At 40.0% G+C, this 17,430-nt stretch overlaps 2 protein-coding genes and 1 long non-coding RNA gene across 4 annotated transcripts; 1 reads left to right on the top strand and 2 right to left on the bottom strand.

Annotated features, from left to right (window-relative positions):
• Positions 1–1,637: 1,637 nt before the first annotated feature.
• LOC107226475 (glutathione S-transferase 1-1) lies at positions 1,638–3,293 on the bottom strand. Of its 2 annotated transcripts, none has more exons than XM_015667297.2 (6): positions 3,154–3,293; positions 2,779–2,961; positions 2,645–2,703; positions 2,396–2,537; positions 2,139–2,306; positions 1,638–2,038 (listed from the first exon to the last, which is right to left on the bottom strand). In XM_015667297.2, exons 2-6 carry the CDS (start codon positions 2,917–2,919, stop codon positions 1,898–1,900), a joined length of 651 nt encoding a protein of 216 aa, XP_015522783.1. In that variant the 5' UTR covers positions 2,920–2,961; positions 3,154–3,293; the 3' UTR covers positions 1,638–1,897. The 2 variants fall into 2 exon arrangements, with proteins under 2 accessions (XP_015522783.1, XP_015522784.1); XM_015667298.2 differs by having other exon boundaries at positions 3,069–3,219.
• Positions 3,294–4,667: 1,374 nt separating this feature from the next.
• LOC107226476 lies at positions 4,668–14,794 on the bottom strand. The gene is made up of 11 exons (XM_015667300.2): positions 14,679–14,794; positions 13,261–13,425; positions 13,025–13,083; positions 12,788–12,929; positions 12,542–12,709; positions 12,304–12,442; positions 7,111–7,259; positions 5,997–6,055; positions 5,468–5,609; positions 5,100–5,264; positions 4,668–5,027 (listed from the first exon to the last, which is right to left on the bottom strand). Exons 2-11 carry the CDS (start codon positions 13,399–13,401, stop codon positions 4,887–4,889), a joined length of 1,305 nt encoding a protein of 434 aa, XP_015522786.2. The 5' UTR covers positions 13,402–13,425; positions 14,679–14,794; the 3' UTR covers positions 4,668–4,886.
• On the top strand, positions 8,356–11,760 carry LOC124292992. The gene is made up of 6 exons (XR_006902916.1): positions 8,356–8,549; positions 9,215–9,332; positions 9,423–9,913; positions 10,191–10,253; positions 10,972–11,093; positions 11,202–11,760. It is a non-coding gene; the product is annotated as an uncharacterized LOC124292992 (long non-coding RNA).
• Positions 14,795–17,430: the final 2,636 nt, after the last annotated feature.

The raw sequence follows: 17,430 nt of genomic DNA, 5'->3' as shown, positions 1-17,430 counted from the left end.
TTATCATGTCACTAATTCTGCTACGAAATACTTTGAAACCAATTACGCAAAGCCACAGACCAACCATGTCTTTCTTATCAATCTTTTTCGAAGAAAGCATTAGGCCTGCAGCGACTGACTCAACTTCTAGTTAAGTTTGGACATAGCTTAATGTAACGAATATCATCACAAGTTAGGGTGATTTTTGAAACAGAATTTCTGTCGCTCTCATTGGTCTATTAAGTCGTTCCTTTGTTAATTTTGTGGTTTGACTGTGAGTGACGTACGGTGGACTCTGATAGCCGTCATAATACCTCCATGAAATTGGTTTCCAATACGCCGTGACTCAAGAGAAATCACTTCTGTGAATCCATAAAATATGCCATTGGGTACTCACACCTTCGGTATAATGTATGTAGCTCACCATATGCCTCGTGAAGTTGTTCGATCGATCAAATGGGGCATCAAACGGAGTAACAATCAATGTTCTCCATTACGATAATAGGTATACAATTTGTAGAACGGCATGTATAACTCTGTAAGCCGAGCAGGTTGCCGGGTACAGAAATTGCGAGGATAACCTGTTACGAGAAAAAACTTTTGCTGATAAATTTGACAAAATTCTTCTTGGCGGTAGTTCGGTTTTCGATCTGTGGAAATCAGCGAGAGAAATTAGTGCCAAAGATCTTTCTGGCGCACAGTGTTGCAGCCCTTGTATTCTTTAGTGTGGTTCGAGGGAATTAACCTTTTTTATAGCTGGGCTACGTAACTGGAGTACGTGGGTGCATTTCGAGTAATGTCTTGGATACATTTTTCATTGGTTCATAGTCAAGGCTCCAGTCCATTCGCACATAGAATCACCTGAATTTCATTTAGAACCACCTGATTTATTGCGAAAATCGGAGTTTTTGAAACTCGTCGGGATGCTGCTATAAATTTGATAAGATTTTCTGAGAATAACTTCCGCAAGAGATCCTAAGATGATTACGGAAAGCACATAACGAAGGAATGCGAACAAAAAGAAATCTTCCTTGTCTTCAGTTTCACTTCCCTCACAAAACGGACAATAGCTAATTAATTATTTACTCCAATAATTGGTGAATTTATCTCTACCAAAGACTGTCAGAAGTGTTTCAATCCATCAATTTACCAGACCGAAACGCGTTAGAATGAGCAAACCTTTTTCGCACGTACTCTAAGTATCTTTTCAATGTCACCAAGGCATTGAAGAACGACGCTTTGACAATTATCGCTATTCAGACAATATTGGAAGGGATTCATCGGAACGAGTTTCATCGTTCGAATATTGGGTAAATTTATCTTCGTCCACGTGACCGTACTTTGAAATACTTTTTACAATTCCGGTATCGGATGCTGGTCGCTTTTAGCGTTGATGATTGGGATTTTTATACAGTTCTAAAAGGATTTCCGCAGGCTCTGTCAACAGTTTACACTGGATTTTGCTTTTGCTGGTTCAACGATCTGCAGGGCATTTTGATCATTCGCGTCTGTGGTCATTTCGGAATTCCATATGTAGTAAAAATTATTTTTAACCGCGTGGCTACTTCCATGAGCATTTCTTAAATCCCTCCAAATTTTCGGGATCATTAGATCTTAAACTACGTGGATTAAGTAAATATATAATAAACAACGCATCGTAAGCTAATACTTTGTATTAATTTACAAAGGTTATCGAGCTGGATCGTGGAGAAGAAAATTAATGCGAGGAAAAAATTTTTACCACGTAACGAAATTTGCCTGTTGATGTACGGAACTGTTCTCTATTTACTTTCCTACGTAGTAGGAACGTGTTGGATAAAATACATATTGATTAAACATTGCCGTCGAAGATACGCCTGGTGTACTTAACTGTACAGGCGTGAAACATCTGTTTAATTTTTATCGTCCGTCGATCGTTTTACGCTTCTGGATCCTTTAGAAATTGCTTCATAATTTCGGCTCCATCAGCATTGACTTTCCGGTACCCTGGTGCGGATCGTTTCACTCGTTCGTACCATCGGCTAACGTTTCCGTATTTTTTGTGATGAAAATTAAGCGCCTGAAAATTTATGAAGTGTTAAAGACGAGAAAACATTCTTTGGTAATCGAGTACTTGCCGATTTTTACGAATCAACTATGGTGAGATAATTTTCACTCACATCAGCGGTTGACACAGACGCTACCATGGACAAATCAGCCAGAGTCAAATTCCGCCCTGCTACATAATCTTGGCCGTCCAACAATTTGTCCAATATTTCGTAAGCCGAAGTCAAATTATCGTACTTTGCCGGATCGTGCGTTGTAGCTCCCATAAAAAGAACTGGGTACTGAAATAACGTTGTACATTGTTATTGTAACAGCTTGCCCGTATCGTGTAAAGTTTACATGACTTTGACGATACGTTCATCGTACGCACAAAATATTCCGAGATACTCTTGTACAGATGGCCCATGTCGAAATAAAGACGCTGGTTTACAACAGCACGTGCAGCTGGATCCTTCGGGTAAAGTCTGTCGTTTTTACCGTACGCGTTCACCAGGTAAATCATGATGGCTCGACTGGAATTGAAAATGAAACACAGCATGTACAGCATAGATCATTCGAGTATCTTTCACGGATAAGCTGTTTACCCTTCTTTCAATTCGGGAATCAGAGAGTCTCGTACCTTTCGGCTAGCTTGAAGTCGCCATCGATCAAGAGCGGGACCGTCTTTTGCGGATTCAACTATAAACGCACCATTCGTTATTTAACCATGAAAATCTCGAAGAAAAGTGCAAGAATTTTTCCTTAAAGAAATACCTGCTCGTATTCTGGTTTAAGTTGTTCACCGCTGAACAAATCGACGTTTATACAGTTGAGGGAAATTCCAATCGCCTCGGATGCCAGCAGCACTGCACGGCTCGGGGGACTGAATGGTGTGTAATACAAGTCAAGTGACATGTCGTAGATTTGCTTCCAATACTCTCAGGCAGACACCTGCATCTGTATTAAAAAAAACAGTGCAGAGGTTGAGTCACGGAGAAATTCGCTCAAAGTATCGAGACCGTCTTGAAAGTATTCCAAATTAAACTTATGAGTGCGATTTTCACCTCGAGATGACATAAAAACTATGTCACGACGTAGCAGTGTTACGCGAATGACGATCTATGGACTATGAAATTGATTTCAACGTACGTTTGAATATAAGTGAGTGACGAGTTGAGCAACTGTACGATTGTTCAGGTCTAGAGCAGCCTTCGGACTGTTAAGTACGGTTGTCTTTACTTCTATGTCTCATCGTCACACGACCGTTTTCCCTTCGTACCTGAGCTTCAAAAATTCATAACTCCAAGTCACGGAAGAATATTTAATCTGGCGTCAAGCAAGCGTGTCTCTGAATACATTGCAATGTCCTGGTTTTCACCACATGAAACACGACGTCAGTTGAGCGTCTGATAACGCATACCGTTTTGGCTCTAGGCTGTTACGTCATTCCCGGTTCTAGTTACAGCATAATCCATATACCGTGTAGACTTTGGGGTGAATTTATATCGCGTGTCTAATGGCATGAGGAAGTATGCGCCATTGTACGACCTTCTACCACGCGTAAAGGTAAATTAGCAATTTTAATTTCTCCCTTTGTATTAACGCGAAAAACATGAGGATACGTTCAAAACCGTTGAAATTGAAAAATGGACGAATTGACGGTAAAAGGTCCTAAAGTACTGACGTTTATGCCCTTTCGTCACGAATTTTATGAAAAATAATCACTTTCACTAACGGTGCAAGGTCGCTTTTGCCCATGTATGACATTATACCACGCATAGCGGTAGAAGGGTGGATACATAAATGTATTTCATTCACAATAATACAATGTTTAATTAACGGTAGAAGGTCGTCGGTAATTACGTTTTTATACAGTTACGTTTGATATCATTTCTAGGGAGACTGGAGAAATTTTTTTAAATTCTCCCCGATATCGATAAATCTTCACGTTTCGAATATTTTTGCGTCGTTTGCCAACTAGGAAAAAAAAATTTTTAATAGTGGATGCGACTTTATACCATTTATAAACGTTATACGTGAACGTATATTTTGGTGCTAAAAAGGCGTATCCAGCAAACATAAGTTACCTTATACATTTATTTATTTTTTCGGTTAATCTTGGTATACATATGCATTTTCAGTGCTTTTGTAGCAAATTTCGCAGAAAATATACGTCTTTTTAACTCTAAATTTGCCTTTTTGGTGCCTTTTTGGTCCGTATACCGTTATATATATGCGATATATGTATGTTTTGTCAAAAATGTAACATTCATTAGTTGTAGGGATAATATTCGCGGTCTGGAAAAGTTGGCAAATATTTCAATCGGTAATAGAATTCATTGAGAGAAATAGTTGAAGAGAAAAACGTTTCACTATCTACTGGCAAGTAAATATGAGACTAGTAAATTAAAAGTTATTAAATGTTGAATCGATTTCATCAGCTGTGTTTTTTTCGATATTCTTGAAACGAGTGTAATTGACGTACTATTTGACTCGACAGTTTGAGATTCTGCCAAGAAAAAATCGACTAAACGTTTGGTAAGTCGAGAAACCAGAGAATTGTAATTCTAGAATTGCCTAACGCGATGTATGACAACTTTCATTGAAATTCGAACTTTGGAAGGATTTGGTTGATATTCGATGATAAAAGTATAATACATATATTCCTCACGAAATGTGTAACAAAGTTATATATTTGTGCGAATGGTTTACAGCCTTTGATCAACTAATAAAAGAGGAGAAAATAAACTATAATTCTACGAGAACTCTCGAATCGGTTCTACTCTAGGTAATACCGCTTACGTGCACTCGCACGATCTTTTATATATAAGCAACGTACAGTGATGATGAAAAAAAAAAAATAATAATCGATATGGCTAAATCTACTTCTTCAAACTGTCAACTAGCTCCTTGAAGGCTTTGGCTCCAGCTCCGTTCGTCTCCTCGTATTTCGGAGCTTCGGACTCGATAGTGGCAAGCCAACGTACGACGTTCTTGAACTTGCTCAGATCGAGGTTCATCACCTGGAGAAAGTTTCATCATTATGGTACCGTAACATTCACAGCTGCGACCTCGCGATGTCTGCGATTTCTTACCTCGAAATTGGATACGGTCACTGCCAGAGCGAGATCAGCGATCGTTAGGGTCTTGCCAGCGGCGTATTTTTGCCCTTCGAGGAACTTGTCCAGAAATTCAAGTGCCTGATCGATCTTCTCCCGCTTGACCGGATCGGCAGGCGCGTTGCCGAATATCGTTGGATACTGCAGTGGGCACATCGAGAAACGTGTATGCATGAATATATTTCCCCCGATTGTATAATAAATTAATTAAAGACCGAACAAGGCAAAATGTGGTCAAAAAAGAAAAAAAAAAATGTCTGGACCTTCGGAGATTTTATATTATTAATTATTGGCAAGAAAAATTCTGTCTCTTCGCTTCTGGTAAATTCAATTTCAATACGTACGAAGTATTCAGCGAATGCGTTGTAGAGAGTTCCGTGGTCGAAGTAAAGTCTCTGGTTGATAAGCGCCCGCGATTTAGGGTCCTTCGGGAACAAAGAATCGTTCTTCGCATATTTGTCAACCAAGTATCCCATGATGGCGCGACTGTTAACAAAAGTTGTCACAATTGAAACTTGCTTTATGTACTACGAGTGGGCGCAATTTATAAATAGAAGAAGGCCAATCATTTCTGAAAGATGTTTCTGGAATAGCAGCTTCCGCGAGAGTCAATCTTGCCTGTTAGGAACCCGACAAATTTCAAAGTCTTAGCTAACAAGAGTAATTGTTCGTCGTTCATTTTCAACCTTGCTCCTACGGAGACCTTGAAGATATCCTGTCCCGTGTTCTATTTATAGTATAGCCGGTATTCCTACGCTACTTCTATCTCTCAAGCTCGTGTAATTATAATGCTAGGATTTATTACGAGGCGGCACTCGTGGTTTTACACCGTCTTTATTCTTGAGCGGTTGATCGATCTGATTGAATTCCTACCTTTCCCAGAGGTAAAAACCGTCGTCGTCCAAGGTCGGTATTGTGTGCTGGGGATTCATCTGGAAAATGAAAGGATAAAGGTACGTGTACAATGACGGTTTTAAGTACGATGATGTTCGCAGGGCATTTTTTGGGATTTTTTTTTTTTTTTTTGCATTTAAGAGCTGTGAGGTTAGTTGAGTTTATTTCCCTTTTTTTTCATCGAGATAGACGTAAAAGTAATCCAAAATATAGCATTCAGCATGACTGTTGATTAGTTTTTAAGTCCTTTATATCTACAGAAAATTGCGTATGATTTAGTTTTATCATTATTTCAATCTTGATTTCCAAAGAAAACTGCTCGTCACATTGTGAACAAGAGCTTTTGTTATACAATGGTAATAAATGTTATGACTACTGCGAGCTGCATTTATTCATCCACGCACTCCTTCTGTAATGCAATTATGGTATAAACATTTGTAGTTGTTTTGAATTGCAAGCCAGTGACGACAAATTTCTAGCGCAAGTGAAAACGGCTAATAATTATGGTAAAAATAATGACACGAAGAACAAAAAAGCAAAAGAAGAAAAGGATATTTGATGATTATTTGACGTTTGATTTTCATTCTCATATTCATGACATGTAAGTATGTACTAGGCAAAAACTATTGTTATGATAATTATTTTCGTAATATCTTTCGAACCGTTTAGCGTGAAACGAAACTCTCAAGGTGCATAGAGACCGTTTACTTTACAAACAAGTGAAGTTCGTACCGTGAATGTTACCTAATTTTACTTATACGCTATGACTGCGAAGGCATATTAACCGTCAAAATAAAACACGCTACCGCGCATTTTTTGTTTTTATAAATCTCAACACGACTAAGTGAAAAATTGACGATATTGTCGTTGGATCGTGAATTCAAGTTTAATATGCTCATTTGTGTAAGAATTTGACGAATGGACAGGGTCGTAAAAATGTTGCTTGTTATTTGAGTTGAATTTGTGCAAATTAAGCATATTCACAGCAAAATTAGCACGCGCGCATTCATGTGAACTTGAAAATGTAAGTAAAAATCTGACAATATGCATCAATAGTGGTGAAATGAAAAAGGTAATAGGCCTGTATTGTCACCTTCAAAAACTCGGGCTTCAGATGTTCGCCTTTCATCAGATCGGTCATTTTTTTATTCAATTCGACACCAACAGCAGCGGCAGTTAGTAGAACAGCACGGCAAGGCGCGCTTCCCGGTACGTAGTACAGATCGATCGTCATTTCAGCTTCTGTCAAATGATAGATATCGGTGAGAAGGGTGAGTCAATTGCACTATTTCCAAGTCAGCGTAATAGCAGATATCACTGAATCGATCAACGAAATAAGAAATTTAAAAATATCATAAATCGAAAAATACAGCAATCACGCGTAAACAACAATTGTATCGAACTTCGATTCGCAGGAGAAGAAGAAGAAGAAGAAGAAAAAAGGTTCGAACCTTGTTTGAGAGAACGTAGTTTCTAGAGAACAGTGGCCGTGACGCGTCTGGCAGGTTTGGAGAGTGTCGAGAGACTAGCAGAGTTTGTGATAAAGCGGTTTTATAAGCACTCGCCGGTGCCGCCGGCACAACCATGGTGAGCCATTCCGTCTACAGGCGAATGACCTTGCAGGGGTTCTCAACTTAGCCGAGGAAATGTGTGTCATAATCGCCGAAGCGTGGAGAAGCTCTTTCCTTGAGTCAGAAGCGGAATGAAAACCGACTTTATCGTTAGTGACTGACGACGAGTGGCCGAATCGTGGTACCGGAATATTACGAGTATAACGCCGGGCACTGAATTCTGGATCCTTTTTCGTGAGACTCTCCGCAGATCTGTTGCTGCCTAGCCGATTGTCTATCCACACCCATCGGCCAATCGAGGCTCGCCAAGTCTCGGAGAAGTGAAAGTTACCGGCTTGGTCACGGCCATGAATGGTATGAAGCCGTGCATCAAGTGGCTGGATTTCTGCATGCGTAGCACTTTTATGATCCGTTTGATGGAACGGAGCGTGGAGAGACAAACGGCCCGAATTCTCTCCGCCAAAGTGATCAAAGGACAAGCGGGAGACGAATTGTTCCAGCGTTTGTATCGTCGAAAAGAATGGATATCAGAACCACTGAACGATTTCCAGTGGCAAAGTAATCGGAATTGGAACATGCGGTTTTTCTATCCAGTTCAGTTATTCATTCATTGAGCATTGAAACGCAGAACCAGAGGCTATTTGTTGTTCGCCCTGTTGCCCTGGGAACAATTTATATACTCGTTCGAAGGCTGTACAACGTACAATGTTATACCTTCGACATCGATTTCTCTGGAAGAACTGTAACGCCAATGTGCCGTAAATGAACCGAATGATATTGCATTTTACAACACGTTTTAATCGCGGACGAGTACGCATGTCGGATATTAGTAGTGGCTCGTCATGAATTTTTCAATACCATTTGTATGCTTGTAGGCATGATGGACGGACCCTTCACGGGTTGTCGTCCACTCCCACATCCCGATCTATGAAATTAGCTTGCAAATATTGACAGAACGAGAGTACGTATGACGTTCTAGATTTTCTTCATCTCCCAGACGTGATCATGACAATTTTCATGTTTCATCGAACACATCGCTCAACTTTTATCCATAGCTTTTGTACGAAAATCATCGAGTACGGGAGAAGAAATATCATTTTCGCGTAGAAAGTGCGATTGAAAGCGATAACGAGTCAACTTTTACACAATGTCCCGCAAAATTGTCGTCTTGGAAAGCTTCGAACAGTTGTTTGCAGAGCATATACATTCAGATAAGAATTTACAGATCATATCGTGGAATAAGTTTTGCAAAGTTTTCGTATCGTGAAAGCCACGTGTGTTATCATTTTAGCGTGATTACTGCATTGATAAAAGATAGCGAATAATAGATAATATTATGTATTTGAAGTGATACGAAGTGCATGATTCTCCAACATATTTCTTAATTATCATTCTGTAAGTGATTAAAAGCGTTTTGGGGAACGACGATCAGTTTCCAAAATCCCATGAAAATCTGTTGCGAATTCTGACTATGCGGAAACCCGATTCCACGATCATTTTTGTGGGTTCAGTGAACGTGAATTCGTCTTCGTTTTTCCAAAACTTTCACTGTGAATTTTGAAATTAAATTCATCAAGTACTGCCAGGATTATTATTACTTGAAAATAATTAGTCTTGAATTTCCAGCTCGTACGAAATTCAAAATTCTCGTAACGATTGAGTGAAGGAGTAATGTAACCGCGTATATTCATAATTTAAACCGCGTAATCAATACTACCGCGAAAACAGAAATCGTACAATAACGGTGAGTGTATTATCCATTGATCTGTCGATGTTTGTGAATGAGATTTTGTTGCTTTTGAAACTTGCTGATAGTCATGGATTTCCCCAACAGCTCACCTCAACTCGGGTGACGCGAAACGTGAATAAGATCGGTATTCGAGTATCGGGAAAGACCGATGATGGCGGAAATCGCATTGAAACCGTTGGCCACGGTACTAAAAACGTTCCATTCAAGTGTTGAAATCCTTCAATCTCAACGGTTAAGCCCGCCTGCCTGTAAACACGACTACATCAAAGCGGAGATCCAGCTTTCAGAGCGTTCGACTCAATTTTCGCACAGTCATGCGAGTCGAGCGTTATGTAAGTTTGCACAACACCATTATTGCTGTACAGGTGTGCCGACACCCACTCGCAAGTTACTCATAGCGGACCAATTTCCGGGAAAATCACCTTGTAGTTGATTACTTAATTTCGGGCAGAATGCTGATCGGATAAGACTGCACATTTTCTTCCTCATGTGCGAAAAATACGGCCAAAAATAAGCACGGTGTATTGGAAATATTTCACCATTTTCTTTTAACTCGCAGCAGCGAATTACGACTCGTAAATTTCCCATACTCAATTTTCTTTTTTTGGGCCTGAAAATTACCACCCTTACTTGCCCTTGTTCTTCCTTGTTCACATTTCGGCCGAAAATAAAAATTTATAAAAATACCGACGAAAATGTGCAAAAAACTAATTCGAGTTTCAAAACTGTGTTTCAAATGATCCTGTAAAATTTTCTATAATCCTTTGCCACCTTATCGACTCTGTCTCAAATTTGAATTCGCAGATCGTACCACGTGACATTAAAAATTGAAACAGAAATTTCTTTCCCTAGGAAATGCGTTATGCTCAACAATTGGCCCGTTCATCGCATGTTCTTCTACGGCTAACTATAAATGTAAGTAATAAATGAATCACAAATGAAATCATCTTTCGCGCCGAGCAGATATTTACGGTGACTGTGCACAATTCCGATGCCTCTGAAGTTTTCTACAACGCAAAGTAAACGTGGCGCCTTATTTGCAATGCTTCGGATCGTATCTCGTATTCTCAGCGATCTTTCAATTTATTTACCGAACGAATTGACATTATGCAGTTCTACTCGTTTTCAAGAATTACTCGCCGCGCAAGCCTTATCAGCGTAAACGCGATGAAAGCGACCACGCTGATGAAATTGGCGAGATATCTTATCCTAGATAGGAAGCTTCGGTTATTGATAAGAACACGTTTTCCTCGGTAACATATTACGTAACTTTACCACCCAGTCAGCTTTTAGATAAGGGACGGGACGATTGGATTCTAACGATTCGCGACATGTAAACAGTTGTTCTATTTCCATGTAACTATCGCAAGCAAGATACTGAGCAGCTGCATTGTCCTAGGCTTGTGTTTTGCGCCAATTACCAGTAATAATTACCCACACGACACAATGTTACCAACTACAGTTAGACAATGAGAGATTGTGCGTTCCAAACGCGTTGTTATTTATTACGTTCCGTGAAATCGTTTTCACTTCGTTCAAGTCGAACTCAGCATTTCATGTACCCGATTAAATTTTCCATTTTACACGTAGGAACCGGTTTCCCATTGCGTTCTAAATCGGAAATTCTTTTCAGCATGCTGTTACACAACAAACGTCATAAGTTTGCTGCGCACGAAATGACAAATCACTTTTGTGACTATTAACCGTGACTCCGGCGTACTCAGTCAAATATTTCACAGGATAAACGTTTAAAAGGTTTACATTTTGATACTCCGTTAACTTAAACCGTTTAATATTGATCTAATTATTTCTACATACAGTTTGATATCTCAAATTTCTTTTAACTTAAGGATTGAATTTCAGTGCCACTTGGTAAGGATTTTTCATGATTTCGGATTAACGTATTTGAGCAAGACCGCAGAGAAGATGGTGCCCAAATATTGCGACTTTCAACTGCTGTATGATCTCTAAAGTGCCAGTATATGCACTATTTGTGTAACTGGTTTTTGATACAGCTTCGAACCAGGACAATCATCCGAATTAGTTACGGCTGCTGAGGCTTTCGAGTTTCGTGCAGAACTCCGGCAATATCAGCGGATGGCAGTCCATGATTTACCGACGGCTGAAAGAACCTTCACCGTGCGTAGCAACAATCGAATTCAAATCGTTCAATTCTGCAGACGTACCAACTGCAGTAACGTTCATGAGATGATTGTAATCGGCGGTTGAACATATTAAATTTAAAAAATTACTTCCTCAATCGGGTAAGGAGCAGACTGCGGGTAACTTACAATTGTGGGTCAAAGTGCTGAACCATCTTGAAATAAGATAAAGTATTACATGGATAGCTAAAGATTAAAAATTCAATAGGAGAAATTTTTCTGTTTAAATAAAATAGATTTGTTGGATCTATCGCTATCAAGTAGTATTTAAAAATATTTTCTCTCCTAGTTAAGTGACTGAAGAATTTTTCTTCAACCCAATTTCGTCATCTACCTCATGATTTCATGTAAAGAAATATACAGCCATTAAGATAATTGCAAAATACACGTAATCATAACAAGGTGATATTTATTATTTTGACTAAGTAATTAAGGTGAAATAATCTGATAATAAGGTGAAGATTAATTCTTATGAATAATAATGACTAATCAACAAGTTTCTCAATTAACCGCTTCGCTTGCAGGGTCCGGAAAATCTTCCAACGAGAAACCTCTCAAGCGGAGTGAATTTTTGAGGTAAAACTTTCGTACTGACGCAGAAAAAATGTAGGCTTCCACTTCTTCAAATTACACCGATGCACCGCTGCTTGCCAATCGGGATATTGCGCTGGGCACACGTGCGAGGAAATTGAAACGTGTGCTTCTAACGACTAGAAGATCTTTCATTTCTTCGGACCAACAGGCAGCGCTGCAGTCCGAGGGTTGAAGCGATTTGTTCGATCGTCAGAGATCCGAAATTCAGCTGCGCTTTTTCAGCATATCCCCCAACATTTTGGCTCCGTTGGTGTTTATCTCTTCGTACCCAAAGTTGGCCAGAGCTTTTTGACACAGTCTGTACCAGTTGGCGACGTTGTCGAATCGGCCAATGTCGAAGCCGAATGCCTGAAGCAAATTTTTATTGGGATTCTTTCACTCCTCCGATTCATATACCAATTTTCAACGATCTACGTCTCGATTGTGCAACAACGGATAGTTACTCACGTCAGCTGTACTGACTGTGGCGACGATGCTGAAGTCGGCGATGGTCAACTGATCTCCGGCCACGAATCTGCTCATCTCTAAAAACGTGTCAAGTACTTCGAACGCCTTTTCCAGAGCTTCCAAATTCTTATCGTCGACACTCTCAGCTTGGCCAAGGATAATTGGAAACTTGCGAATGAGAAACAGCTCGGTCAAATTTCGACTGAGAAACGCACCTCGCCCTGGCAATACGATCTTTACACTTACGTAAGTCTTCAGAAGGTTTTGGTTCAGCGTACCGAGGTCGAAGTAAAGTTTCTGGTCAACGTTGCCTCTGCGCTGCGGATCCTTCGGATACAACGAATCGTTCTTTGCATACTTTTCCACAAAGTAACCCATGATGACTCGACTAAAGATGAAAAAAAAAAAATGTGAACATGACGAATCGTTCCAGTAGTGTGAAAAATCTGCGATACATTTAAGTGAAACGCAAAAGTCACGCACCTTTCCCAAAGTATGAGTCCGTTATCGTTGATCGTTGGTATCGTGTGTTGCGGATTAATCTGAGGCGATCGAATGAATGATGTATCAGTTTAGTTACCGTAGAAATTTTCAATTTCATTCTCGTGGGAGTAAATTAATCATTTGACAGCACGGCTTATTATTTCCACAGGCAAAAGGCATCGACAAATTTGTAAAACTTTTCATAATTGAGATGAGAAGGATTGATCGATGTATACCTTGAGAAATTCCGGCTTCAAGTGCTCGCCTTCCAGGATATTGACTACCTTCAAGTTCAAATGAATGCCCAAGGCTTTAGCGAGCATCATGACGGCTCGGCAGGGAATACTTGGCGGTAAATAGTACAAATCCACAGGCATTTTGGTGCTTTTGTTGTACAGTTTCTACAAAATGAAAGGCAAATGTTGATGATTGTTTTGAAGTTTTTCCCGATCGTTTGCGAGGGTCGCGTTTCCATCGACGATTAAAATGATGCATGTGCATTGATTATTACCGTGTAGATTAACACAGGTTCATTGAACGCGGTCATTAAAACTTTTGAAATTAAACACCTAAATACGAAAAGGGCCTCTGAGCCTTCCAGATCCACAACGCCTTAATTGATAAAGTTTCATGAAATATTCATCCTACCCCTGAATTTTGCTCGTCAGACATTGCCTGCTTCCCGCCCACCTGCAGCTGCAGCATATATCATAAAGGGATGGGGAAAAATGGTTTACTTAAGTAACATAACGCCTTTGAAAAAAAAAAAAACAATCCGAACGTTGCCAAAAAGACCGACTGATCTCGATGAATTACGGAGGATTAAGTAATTCCCATTTATATGCGTCAAAATTCTCCACCCGCCAGCAACTTTTGGTACTATTTTCATCGTCACATCTTATTGAAATGATCGGAAAGGTACGAGAAAATTTGGATTTTATTGTCTCTGGTCACGTCTGTGTATTTATATCGCGTACTTCTCGGTTTTTGTGTCCTCTTGGAGATATCGTTAATAAATCATGGCGTATATTGCACGTGCTGCAAGACGTGTGCAAGCAAGCCAAGGTGTTAGAGACGGTAAATCTCTGTTTAAGCTCCACAATTTACGAGCGTTCGTAAACGAGATCCTCGTTCCAATTACTAACACAAGAAATACAATATTGCGAAGTGATCGGACAAAGTCACTCGCGTACGCGCAGATATCGAAATAATTAGAAAGGGAGACTTAAAAATTTTTTCAGTTACAAAAGTACCGTCCCGTGGGTGTAACCATGTATTTTGGTAGGTAAATATTGTAGAAATTTATTGACTCAGACACAGACGAGTAATCTCGTTTGTGAGAAAGTCAAGGTAACAAATACACGTTATATTTCTTGAAATTACCGTGTACAAGACATCAGGCGAAAATAAATCATGTGCTTTGAATAAATTTCATTATTTTTAGACGAGACTTACGAATTTCAGGGACAGACGAAGTAACGATCAAGTAAACAGACCTGATATCTGATCAAGCAGTGTAACAAAACAGTGAATCGAGAGAAATATGTACACATAGAAATCTACAAAAGGTGTGACAGTGAGACATGCATTTCGATAGACTGAAATTCTACAATACGGACGTGCTGAACAAATGCTGGCTTTAATTCCGCGTTACCTGAATCAATTCGACGTTCCGAGTCTCAGCGACTTGTAATATCAATCCACGAATGAAATAACGTTCGATTACAGAGCTCACCACTCCAGCAGATGTAATATTCAATCGCTGTGTACTGCCTCGAATGGAAGGCTTTCCACCAGTTGGACTGGCGATAGGTAAGCACGGTTTAGTTTTGTGATAGAACCAGAAGCACGGTGTACGTACGTGCAGAGTTACTATGACGATAAGGCCAAAACAAATATCGGGACGCCCGTTACTACAGTGATGCTCAAGCGACTTAAATGACGAGTCCGCTCGTCGATGGTTGAATCGAGTCCAAGAAGTTGGACACCAACAAAGTTAACGGAATTACCCTCGAGTCAAGGATTCGATTGATCAACATACGATGTCTACCTGGCGATTGTACCGTTAATGTAGCTTGCTGACGTCATAAGTAAAGCTTCCGGAATGAGAAATGCTTTCTTGGTATGTTTGACATAACTTCACTACCCGTACACGAACTCGTGCTCATGATTGCAGGAAGTGAGAATGCTGAGCATAATATCGATTCAGCCACTGATTTCTCATCTGAAATTCATCAACCTCATTCCTTACTGCACGCTTTTCTCTTTTCCATCGAGAAGACTATCGGTGCAACTTCAGATCATGCGGTGCAAAAAAAAAGCTTGCAAATGCCTGGCTCGTTTTCAACGACGTTCTCCGTCAACCGTTTTCCTCGACTAGTCGCGACGGAAATTAAGGCGGGTCAAGAACGTGTCGCTATTTTTAAAAACGGAGTTGTCAAAATGACGGGGAGGTTTCAGACCGAATTCAAAACACCATGGACGCTGATGAAAGCGTCCGAAGAGTGTATACCGAAAATTTTCGCATGCGTAGGACCGGTGAGAAGAAAACGAACTCGCGTCTTCTAACCTCGTTAACAAACTAACGATAAGTCACCTTCTCGGACCAAACATTTTCAGTTTCGAAACCTTCTAGTCGGAGCCTTTCGCGGTCAGAGATGAAATCACTTACTTTGGCAACGGAAAGCAGGAGGGTCGAAGGAGTCGCGGACAGCTGACCACGGGGTACGATCGCATTCATGACACGGCCCCTTTCAACCCCAAACAGCAACGCTGTGATCGCAGGCAACCTGCTCTTATCTGGGACGGAATTTACGAGGAAAATAAACGGCGCAAAGTAGCTATCGTCACCAGTCATTGGCACGGTCGACCTAACAGAATACAACTCGATTTTCCCGAGAGCAAATTCTATCGGTCCAACAAAATTCAAGATCAGTTTTACAGAAGAAACAACGTCAACGTCGATTATGATCTGGACAGGCAGTGTCACAGCTATTAGCCGTGAATCTCGTTTGCGGACGTCTGCATTTTTTGTTAATAACATTTACAAGGCTGCACGTACTTTTACTCATATTTACCCGTCATTTTTTACCATGTACTTTGCTACGATTTTATTAAATCACTGAAAAATGGTACCGCGTTTCGGTAGAAGAATATTTTGTTCAGAAAGTAGTAAAATCTTTTTCATTTACACTTCCTGAAAACATTTTTTCCGTGTGAAATGTAATCTGGTCATGATTCACGAACGTCTGTATTTTCTTGCTGTATCTGAGAACACGATTCACTCTATTTGTTACATATGAAATAAAATATAGAAATAAGATTTTCTACGTTTAAATGCGTAATTAAGGAAACAAGATTGCTGTACGTGATTGAAAAATTAGTAAAAATACCTCGTCTCGACTTTGCAACATTGGGATTAAATCTAATTTCGCATGATTTTCATGACATCCACAAGAACATCGAAGACATTGCTTCATCCAACTTGCTGACCAAGTTATCTATGTCTGTAATACGACCGTCAAAAAAAAGCGCAATCTTTCATTTTTCACAAAAAGTAATAGCTGCAGTCTTCCCAAGGGGTGGATTTCTTTTCTCCCCATTGTTCGCTCGATCACAGTGAAATAAATCCACCTATCATCGAGTCAAGGCTTACTAAAATAAAAAGAAAAGAACGCTCATCTTACACTGGATAGCGCAAAGCCCAAGTATTATTTTTATACTTTCACACGATCCGTTTCACTCGTCGGACGAATGCGTGACCTAATTAAGCAAACAGTTATGGAGTAGGTTAGGCTGGTTCCGATGGACGCAATATTGTACGTCAGGACACTCACGCGAGGCAAAGCGCAAAACCAAATTTATACGAAAGCGTGGTCGTAACGTTGCAGCAGCAATGGTCGCGGTGTAAGGTAGACGATTTAGTATAATCTGAACTGTACGTTGCTGCGAGCAGCGAGGCTTGACCCAACTGCCGAAGTTTGTTTGAGAAACACATATAAACGTCGCACATCCGTAAACAGGATAACTGCTTCATCATACAACTTGTTACGGATTTCACGGAGAAATACGGGATTCAGTTCGCGTGTTTTACGACTGCATTGGCATTTCTCATCCAAAGGCCGTTTAATGTCCGTTCTACAACGACGGTGAAATTCTCGTTCTCGTAGTTTATCGCCATTTTCTCTGATTATGTGAGACTGCGATGGTTGTCCAGGTGAAACAATTAGTACAGTCCTGCACTTTCAAAATGAGGTATATGATTTGAGGATGATTATGTTATTTCTCGAAACGGGAAATTCGTTTTGACACCACGGTTCGACAGTTATAACCGAATGTATTGCCATGGGTGTCGATTTATTTTTCATGTATTTTCAATTTGAAGTAGGAATAAAAGGTAACTGGTC

The sequence above is a fragment of the Neodiprion lecontei genome, chromosome 1 (assembly GCF_021901455.1).
Source record: "Neodiprion lecontei isolate iyNeoLeco1 chromosome 1, iyNeoLeco1.1, whole genome shotgun sequence".
NCBI classification, from domain to species: Eukaryota; Metazoa; Arthropoda; class Insecta; order Hymenoptera; family Diprionidae; genus Neodiprion; species Neodiprion lecontei.
The sequence above is the reverse complement of the archived record's forward strand: the minus strand, read 5'-3'. Positions and strand labels throughout refer to the sequence as shown.